This window comes from Merops nubicus, unplaced genomic scaffold (assembly GCF_000691845.1).
Source record: "Merops nubicus isolate BGI_N331 unplaced genomic scaffold, ASM69184v1 scaffold19509, whole genome shotgun sequence".
Lineage (NCBI taxonomy): Eukaryota > Metazoa > Chordata > Aves > Coraciiformes > Meropidae > Merops > Merops nubicus.
Genome location: NW_008630428.1, coordinates 875 through 10,977, shown reverse-complemented (window position 1 = coordinate 10,977; position 10,103 = coordinate 875). Strand labels below are relative to the sequence as shown.

The 10,103-nt window shown below is 40.3% G+C and overlaps 1 protein-coding gene across 1 annotated transcript in view; it reads right to left on the bottom strand.

Annotated features, from left to right (window-relative positions):
• Positions 1 to 9,262, bottom strand: part of EGFL6 (EGF-like-domain, multiple 6) — a gene marked incomplete at its 5' end in the record, with an annotated part of 30,332 nt that extends 21,070 nt beyond the window's left edge. The window contains 4 exons of the mRNA XM_008947313.1: positions 1,350 to 1,472; positions 3,233 to 3,367; positions 6,276 to 6,395; positions 9,143 to 9,262. Coding sequence (XP_008945561.1) covers positions 1,350 to 1,472; positions 3,233 to 3,367; positions 6,276 to 6,395; positions 9,143 to 9,262 — 498 coding nt within the window. The remainder of the gene's footprint in view (positions 1 to 1,349; positions 1,473 to 3,232; positions 3,368 to 6,275; positions 6,396 to 9,142) is intronic.
• Positions 9,263 to 10,103: the final 841 nt, after the last annotated feature.

Below are 10,103 nucleotides of genomic sequence, written 5' to 3'. Positions count from 1 at the left end.
GCTGAATCGTTACTGCTCGAGGAAAGAGTATTTTATACCTAGACTTGGTCAAAAGGAGATTTTCCTTTGAAAATTTCAGCTTCTCGTGAAAAAGAAAACAAAAAATGAAACAAAACCCCTCAAACACTCAGACCTTTTTGCTCAGAGTTGTATTTGTTTAACATTCCACCTGTGGTACCTTTTATTTTAACAGAACCATATCAAAATATGTCATGTCAATTTGCTTTGATATTCACTCAGGTCTCAAGCTCCACTGCACCCTTCTGTTGCAGTAAGCTGCAGTGAAATATCAAAAGGTATGTGGCCTAGCAAGGAAAATGGCTCGTAATGCTGACTTAGAGCATGAAAAACCTTCTGAACAGCTCTGCTGTGGCAGTCTGTGTCCAAATCAAACCTTTCAGTACCAGTCAGGGGTTTGTGTGTTTAGTCTCATTAAAAGTCAAAATTTTTTACTGGAAGTAGAAACTTAACTGAAGTTTAACTTATCAACGCATCATTGGATATTTCAATTAATATTATAGTAAGTAGGAATATGAATAATAGAGAACTTCATAGAACTTCTGTGACCATGAAATATAACCATAATACATATCTGATCAAAGATCACTTGAAAAAGACCCTAGAAAAGAGGTTTATATATTCTGTAGACTTCATCTGACACAGACAAGAACTTTTTAAAATGTTTTCACAATGTCTTTCATTCAAAAAAGTTGAGCAGGACTCACATGTCCTCCTGAGGAAAACTTCTCTAATGATGCTTCAGGGGAAATCTCTGCCAGGTTTAATAAAGTTATTAAATAAAAAGATTCATTTTAAATATAATGACAAAACAGCCTTTTTTTCTTCTTGAAGGGTCATATTCAGTTAGAACCAGACAATGACAGCCTTATAGGAGGTCTTCAATATTCAGTTGACAAACAAAGGCAAAATTCTAAGTGAAAATAGTTTAGCACAGAAGTCATGTCTTTCCTCTCTTCTCTCACTTTTAGCTTGAAACTCTTCTGGAAGGGACTGCACAGCCCTCCCAGGGGCTAGCTGTGGGATTTCAAGGAAAATACCCAGTAGACTTTTTAAAGCTATTTTCTCTGTTTCCTCAGGACAGATTCTCTTTGTTCTACTTATAGTTCTCATAGTGATACTGAGGACTCTTAGGCAATGTGAATTTGAACAAATAATGCTTGTATTAACTACACAGTGACTCATACAATCAATACATTATTTGGTGAAGATATCTTGCTTGGTTGGTATTGCAGCACTGTTCAGCATGACATTTCCTAGAAAATATCTTATAACCATCAATTACTGGAGAAGAACAATACAGTGCTATTCCTGACACCAAGGGTACTCACAAGCACAATTGAATCCAGTTCCTTGGTAGCCCTGTTTACATTTGCACTTGAAGGATCCTTTGGTGTTGAGGCACTCTGCATGGAGGTTACACCTGTGTGCATTTGCCACACATTCATTTACATCTAGGGAAAGACAGACATGCTTCAGTGAAAACTGCTTTGAATCCCAAGCTTCATGACAACCTGTTTGTGGCAGCTATCTGTTTCCAGGTATTGTAAGCACTAGTGTTAGACCACGATGGTTCAGAGGCCATGTGAGGCAGAGGAATTCACACCAGAAGAGAACGTTAACATCAGCTCTAACTGCACAACTACTGCCATATGCACCCGTGCAAAACGTAGAGCCTCCCAGTAGGGACAAAGTGAAGGTAGTGATGTTCTGACTCTGAACAGGACTCAAACTGTAGGTTGTACACACTCTTCTACTAACAAGGTGTGAAAGGCACTGAGAGAACGTGTGACATCAATTAAAAAAAATATTCACCAAATCTTTCTCATTCTTCCAATCACTCTAGAAGAAATGCAAAGTAACCCTGACCATGCCAAGACACTTAAGTCTTCTATCTACCTCCAACATTCCATCATACACATGATACAGTATGAAAAAAATATAATCAGGAAACATTCAGCAGAAAATACCAAGGTCAAGTGACAGCAAAATGTACAGGCACCAAGAGTAACTGGTTTTGTTCTTTCTCCCTTATTTTGCTACATCACCAAGATGTTTCCAATTTCCCCCGCATGAGGGAGCTAAGGTGGTGCACAAATTTTTTGCAACACTTGCATTTTGTCCAGATTGTTTTCGTTTTTAGTAGCTGGCACATCCTCTCATAATGTAAATCAGCTAGAAGACAAGTAGCAGGAACACCGACTTAAAAATAGGGTCTGTCTGAGAGTGAAATTCAGGTTTGCAGATAAAATCCTGACTACTGAGGCCTCTCCAGGTTTTTTCCCCATGCACACATATTATATGAAAAAATATTTTTTCCACTTCAAGACCCTCAGGGTTTGCCTACAAAAGGAAATGCAAACTTGACTCTCCAAAACTTGCCTTATAATCTCCCTCCCACCCCTAACTCCCAGTACCAAGGAAATATAAACAACCCCCATGAATTCTGCTTCGTATGCACTTCCTGTAGTAGTTCCAACCCTATCAGGCCCTTGTGTAGCCAACTGCTTGAACAATACTGCTGCAGTGCCCACTGCAGTAACTGACACATTGCTCTTCTTCCACTGTTCAGCCAATGGATTGAAACAGGAGTAAAGGTGTTTTGCCATTTTTTAAAGACATGCTGGACATGTCAATTTTGTTTGTAATTATTTTTGTTTGGGAGAAACTTAGGCATGCAACAGGGACCAGAAAAGTAATTTAAACCTACTTTTTTTTTTTAAAGTTCTCTACTATCCATCCAAACAGCTGTTTTCACAGTTATGAAGGCATTTGATTCACATTCCTCGTTAATTAAAAAAAAAAAAAAGAAAAAGAAAAAGAAAGAAGAAAGAAGAAAGAAGAAAAAAGATTGTGGGACTGCTTGTTTATCACAGGTTGAAATCCAAGGGGAATAAAAATTGCTCTTTAACTAAACGTGTACCAGAAGTAGCACATCTGTCATCAACTGTTGCTAACTCACTAAAAACCCCCACAATTTTTGACTTGGGATAACAAGGCAATTTAATTTGCAAGTACCATTGACTGAGTCTTTCATAAAGACACTGAGAAAACAAATCAAAGTGCCATCTCTTGATATTCTTAGTGTGACCCCTTTTACCCATTTTGGTGGCAGTATCCCCTGGCTAGGCCAACATGCTTCAGGCAAGGACAGGAAAGACGCACAGTGTGGGAATGAAAAAGAAAGGAGGAAGAGTAATGGGCTAAGTCTTACCTACACAGTCATAACGGCCACCGACATATTTCAGCTCATAGCCAAGCTGGCATTTGCAGTAGTAGCTTCCAAACGTGTTGATGCATCTGCGGTTGTAGGAGCAGACAGCTTTGCCCGTGGAGCACTCATCAATGTCTAGGGCAGCAGAGGGATGCTGGTCAGATCCATGAGAAGGTAAAATGGGAAAGCAAGAACGAGCTGGGATTTGCATGGGAATGGTTTGGTCTTGACTGTCACAAGCTGTTTAATAAATAATTCCTATAATTTCACACTTGGGGATGCCTTCCGCATGTGCCTACATGAATGAAGCAGCAAAATGTAAACTAACTTTATGGAAGATTTTGAGACCTGACATGGGAACAGCTAGGGGAACTCTCAGTGGGGATTCTCCCTACTGAGGACAATGATTTGCCCTAAGGTTGTGGAGCAGGGTCAGGAGGAACTCCAAAAATTCCATTATTTCCCTGAGAAAGGAAATGTCAGAGAATAGTTTAAGAGAAAACCCCATAAACAGGAAATGGAGCAGCAGCAGCTCTTCTAGTGAATCTCTGCACCTCTGCTTGCTGGGCTGAGCCAGGACACAGCAGGGAGAGCTTCCAGACTATGAGCTGTCTGCCCGGCACAGCAGTGACAGGTACAAATGTTTTGGAGAGAGGAGGAAGCTTGGTATGGGAGAAGCCTAAGAATGTCATTCAACAGCCATTGTAATTAAGTGTCACTAGTTTGGTTTGTTGTAACATCAAATTTAAAATAGTGCCAGGTATTTGGCATTTCTTCTTCCGTGTCACATTTTAGCACACAGCAGCAACGTTGTACATAATTTACTGTGCCATGCTGCTCCCTTCACAGCTCAGGACTGTTGTGAAGTACTACTGGATGCCACAGTTGGTCTTTATCAAACACTGTTGGATAACAACACAAAAACATTTGACAAAATCTGTAGTCAAAATCCCTCTTTCTGCCCATACCACAGATTTATGATGAGGCCCTCTGTTCCCTAGCCTCCAGAGCATTCCTGGACCTCTCCAGGTTCTCATTTCCCAGGGTCTATCACGAGCTAATGGACAAACCTGCTGCATTTGATCCTAGTGTGAAGCTCACATCTGCAGTGAACTCACTGTACTCTTAGAAACAACAGGTTTACTTTTAACTAAACATGTTGGTCTATAACTGTTTTTTCCTTCACCTATGCACATGTAGAAGAGGGACAGTGAAGCACATCAATGTGCTGCTCTGCAGGTCCTGTAATAATGCAGCTTCTCAGGAAGACTAAGCTAACACTTATAGCCAGGGATCTTCAAATGCTTATCCGTTTCTAGTGTTTCTGTGGCTAATGCCAGAGTATTAGAGTACCTTCTAATAAATTAAGCATCTATTATGCTATAAAGCAGAAAGATGCTATCTCAGTTTAGGGATAGAAAACTGATTTTATACCACAAGCCATGCAGAAGGAAGGGATCTGACATTTCCAACCAATGGACATACCTTTTTGTCTATTTTACCTTCTATCATATGTATCAGAATTTTTCCAAATCCATTTGAGCAGGCAAGGTAAATAAAAATAAACTCAATAGAAAAGAATAAAAATAGTTTCCTGAATAATTCAGTAAGAGATTTAAGAGAACCACTCATCTTGTCTGTTGCATTTAAATACGTATGTCTACAATGTTTGCCATCTGATTACTCAAAGGAGGACAATTCCAATTACAAACTCATTTCATCTGAAAGAAAGAAATACCATTCTCACGTTGGAATCTTCATAGTTTCTACGTTGAGCCAAGTATCCATATGGGTTTATCTGATAGCTCCTAAAAATTATAAAGTAGTCCCAGGCCATACAACCTTCATCTATGACTTGACATTATAGTTGTGTACTAAAGAGAACAATTCATACAGTAACTGTCCTTCTGCACAGCAGTGTCTCTTGCCTGATGCATTTATTTAATCTTTTGTCTGAAATGTTAAGCATAATATTGTTTTGGCCATTGGAGCTAAAATCATGTTTTTATGTTTGAATGTTAAACCTCTCAACATCTAAAATATTCTCTAAGTTCTAGAAAACATTCAATTGTTATGTGTTGGTAAGCAGCATCTGAAATGGATTAGCTACTGTTATTCATCTTTGCCCGTAAGGCGCCATGTCTAGGCTGCCCTTTATGATCTGAAGGACTTGCACTGTTATGATGGAAAGAATGTAAAACATGTAAACTCATCAGTATTATTAGGGATGCTGCTGAAGACATTTCAGTAAATAGTGCTTGCTGCGAAAAGTTTTTTCCCAGAATCACAGAGTAGTTGAGGCTGGAAGGGACCTCTGAAGGTCACCCAATCCAGCCCCCCTGCTCAAGCAGGCACACCTAGGGATGGTGGCCCTGCTCTGCTACTCCCCAGCATGCACTTCACTGCCCTTTCTTCTCCAGTTGTTGGACTGGTCCCTGCTTTGGAAGGTTAGTTTCACTCTATTGGGTTTTGAAAGAAGATCATTTAGCTTCAATATTAAAATGGGTATGATTTCAGCATGGGATTACAATGCTGTAGCACTTAGCACTGCTTTGTCAGATGACAATGTAAAACGTTACCACAAAACAGTAACAAGTGTTATAAGCAATGCTTTCTTCATCACACAAAACTCCCAAGTAAAATGATGTTGAGTCCTTTGGAGAAGAATCCAGAAGTTTGTATTGGGGGTCATCACAATAAAAGAAAACCCCATCCAAACAAAAGGCCCAAACCTTGTAATGCATTATGCTGGTAGGACAGCTTCCTTCTGGCAAAGTATTGTATTTAACAGCCAACACAACCGACAGGGAGAAACTATGTTAATGACTCCAAATCATGTCGAAACATTCAATTATTTATTGGGGATGGAACTTGCCCAAAGAATTACTTGGGCAATATTACAAATTTTACATCACACTGCAAGTAACAAGAAGCATTATTCACACCAGTAAGGAGGGCTAAATACTTCTTAATCTCTCCCCAGAATCTTAAGTTTACTGTGATCCTATTAAAAAGAAGCTGATGGTGAGCTCTCTAACCATACCAATGCATGTCCTCCCGTTTGGTCCCAGCTGAAGGCCACTTGATGGACACAGACACTTCACCTCCCCTTTGACTTCTTCACATCCATATTGACAATTAGCAATGGCACATGTCCTAGAACCTGAGAACAGTATTTAAAATAACAAAAAGTGTAAAATCCAAGCTGCGACCATACACTTAAAAATAAGTTAGATCTAGATGAACACAGAAAATTAATGAGAACAACAAAATTCCATTCATCATATATCAAGCTGTTTACACATTAACAATTCAGGAATCCAAGAGACAGATCTTACATTTCCCTTCACTTTGTTTTTGCCTTATCTGCCCTTATTCCTCCTTTCTTCTCCAAGCCCAGTTCTGTGATTAGTTACTACTACCTTTTAGATTCAGAAACAGAACTGCTTAAAGTAAAAAAAAAGGTGGCTTTTACATTTTCTTCTATCAAAACATTTTTACCTTAAAGAAGACTGCTATTCATTAGTGAAACATTTTTATTGCTTACCATTAAATATGCTTCTAGTACAGAATTTGATTTTAAAAACTATTAGCCTGATGGACTTAGAAACTGTCCTTTACTTTGACCCTTCATGGATCAGATATCTGAATCTAATGAGGCAGTAGCCAGAACACAAGTCTTGGTGGCCGCACGTTGGTTAGGAGTCTGAATTGTTGGGATACTATTTTGATTAGCCTCTGAATATTAATATAGGGGTCTAGAACCTGTCTGAGAGACCTGTGTGAGACTAGAAAAGTAGGAGAAATATATTAAGTATGTAGGGAGATATTTCTCAAATTCTGAAGATATGCAGGAAACATTAGTGCCAGGGAGAGAAGTAGTGTTCTTCTCATACCCTTCTTCCAGCTCCATGGTCCCTTGCCCTGGCTGCAGATAAGCCTGACTGCTCAGACTAGGTGGACTTCATTTTGCTAAGGAGACTTACATCATGGCAAATTTTATTCAAAAGGAGCAGAAATATGCTCAAAATATTTGCCTGAATAAAATCATGAGAATGAAATACCCAGCATTTCAACTGAGCACAAGCTTAAGTTAATATCAAATGACATATTAGGCTACTAAACTTAACCAAGAATAATTTCTATTCGAAGAAATAATTTATTAATCAATTTCAGAACCACAGCTTCTACTTAAGATGATAAAGACTCTTTGGAACTGGAAGGTGGTAGATGGGCTGGGTTAATGAAGCGCAAGCTGGATGAACATTTTTTGCCTCCTTAACAAGAGCTGTGAAGAATGAAGATTTCCCTTTTACAGGAAACCTGTTTTTCCCCCTGATTTTTTTTTTTTTTTTTGTGAAATGCAACCTTCAGGCCTCACAGCAAGTTTTCCATATACACTTCACATTGGCCTCTGAGAAATTCAGCCTTTTGTACTGGCTTAGGCAAGGGCTGGTGCAACTGCGCATTGGGTACAAATTTGGTACAAATGCAGAATTTCTTAAATCAGGAAACAAGTCCTGAACTAAGACTGGCTTAAAACTCATGCTGCAGAAACACTAGGCTACAGTCTGGCTCTAGTTTTCCGCCCTGGTTCAGAAGCGTGGCTGCAGCAAGCGCTTGTGCTCAGAGGAGTGGGAGGGAGGGAGGGAGGGATGGGACAAAGCTGCTGCTGGGCTCAAAGGACAGTTTCTTTTGATTGTAGTTCTGGCCTCTGCCTACTTTAGCTGTCCATAAGACAGTTGCCTTACTGAAAACTACGCGGTGTATGGTACACAAATTATCTTGGATGAAATGGAAGGAATATATTTTCATTTCTCAGAGATCTCAGGCCCTGCAGCTGTTGTCTGCTGGCCATACACGCCATGCTCAGTAATGCAGAGGCACAACCTTGCATTGTGATGCAGGGAAGGGAATCCCTCCAAAAGCTCTGGCTTCAGGCACCTTTCATGGCTGTTTCAGCCTCCCTGCCATGAGAGAGAGAGAGAGAGAGAGTAGGAGCTCCAGCTTTCCTACGTGCCCCAGAGCTGCAGACCCTGCAACCCTACAAGTGTTTGCCAAGGGCAGCTATTTTTCCAATTATCCCACACAGTGCACACTCACAGGTGGGCACCCTGCCTGATAAATGGTTGTCTCCAAGGCCTGGAGATCAAAGCCTTTTCAAAGTTTACAGTTTTCTGTCATATCCATGGAAATGATTGTGCTGCATCCCATACAGCTAGGTCCATTCATTTAGGACAGACCTCTCAAGGAGACTGTTCCACTGCCAAGACCACCCAGTTTCCTTGGCCAGCTGATGCATCTGTCCCAGTCCAATAGACTCCATAAAGGGCTGTCACCATGTTACCTAGGGTTTTGTGAAATCCAGAGATTGAATACTTATATGGAACAGCTTGGTGAAGAAAGAGAGATAAGCCTTGCCTCAATGAACAAATGTTTGGAAGAAGCTGGTGGCGACTGCAGGACGTGTATCAACACACAGATAAATTAGTCAGTGAGTGCAGAAACAGAAAGCAAGGAACAATGGCACGAAATTCAGCACAGTAAAAAGCAGCCTGTACTGGTGCTTTGCTCAGATAGATTCATGCATCCTTATTCACCAGGTGAACTGGCAGGACTACGCAGCAAGGTTATAACAGCTGTCCTGCATCTGAAGGAATGCTACCAAAGATTTTTACTTCTAGCAGGGTAAAAATTGCTCCGAACTCCAAAATACAAGTATGACCTGGCTTACTTTATCCAGGTACTGCTAAATGGAAAGCCTTTTCCAGCTGTTGATACTGCCAGAGAGCCGAGGCAAAGCCCCTATCCTCAATAGGCTAAACCCATTCATCACAAGAAGAAAATCAGCTGGGATGAAATGTGGTTAGATTATTTCGGTGTGCCTGTCCTATCAGCTCTATTACTTACTTGCACACGTGCCATCTGGCATAAGCATGTACCCGTCGAGACAATAGCACTTGTAGCTGCCCTGTGTATTCATACATCTGTGCTCACAGGGACGTGGGCTCAGTCCACATTCGTTCAGATCTGCAGAAGTCATTGGAATGAAGTGAGTGCTGGGTTTCCATACATATATTCATACATATAGGTAGATACTATTGCCTAATGCCTAGAATTCCCCACAGCAAAATTGCCTGGACTGAAAATGAGCCAGCCCCTTGCAAGATGAGAGCTTAGCAGACCATGTGGCTGAAAGACTGCTAACAAAACTAACATACACAGACATCTACACCTGAAAAACTAATGCAAACTCTGGCCACATCTGGCAGTTTCTTAGGAAGCGGTGGAGGGATGGGGAGAGAATTGCAGTTTGTCTCTTTTCTGGGAGTTACTTCTCTGGATTTCTCTGATTCTAGCCGGAGATTTTAGCCCTCCAGTTGACCTCTGTACCAGAAAGGCAGAAACATGAGTCTAAGAGCAGCAAATCATTTTGAGATAACACGAAACAAATATTTTATTTCTTTTTTTCTGAGCTACACATTGGCAGCAAGGTTATCAGTAGCAGAAATTAAATATATGATAAGAATTCTGTGACTTTAAGAATAAAAGGACAAATCTCAAAAATCTCAAAATCCTGGGAATAAAAGCGTTCTAAATCCTTCCCAAAATCCAGGATTTAAAGGCTTTGCAGAAACTAAATGAATTTCAAATTCCCTAGAGCTATCCTTCACAGGGAAAAAAAATAGAATCCTAAGAAGATTGATTTGTGTGGTATAGGCAGAGCAGTGCTGACAGTGGTATTGGTCCTATGACAAGGGGACAACATCTGTGCTTGTGACTTCTGTGAGTTGACAGCTTTACCTCATGTATTTTGAAACCTGATTAATAACAGACAGGACTCATTAACAGAATGCACCAGCATACACAG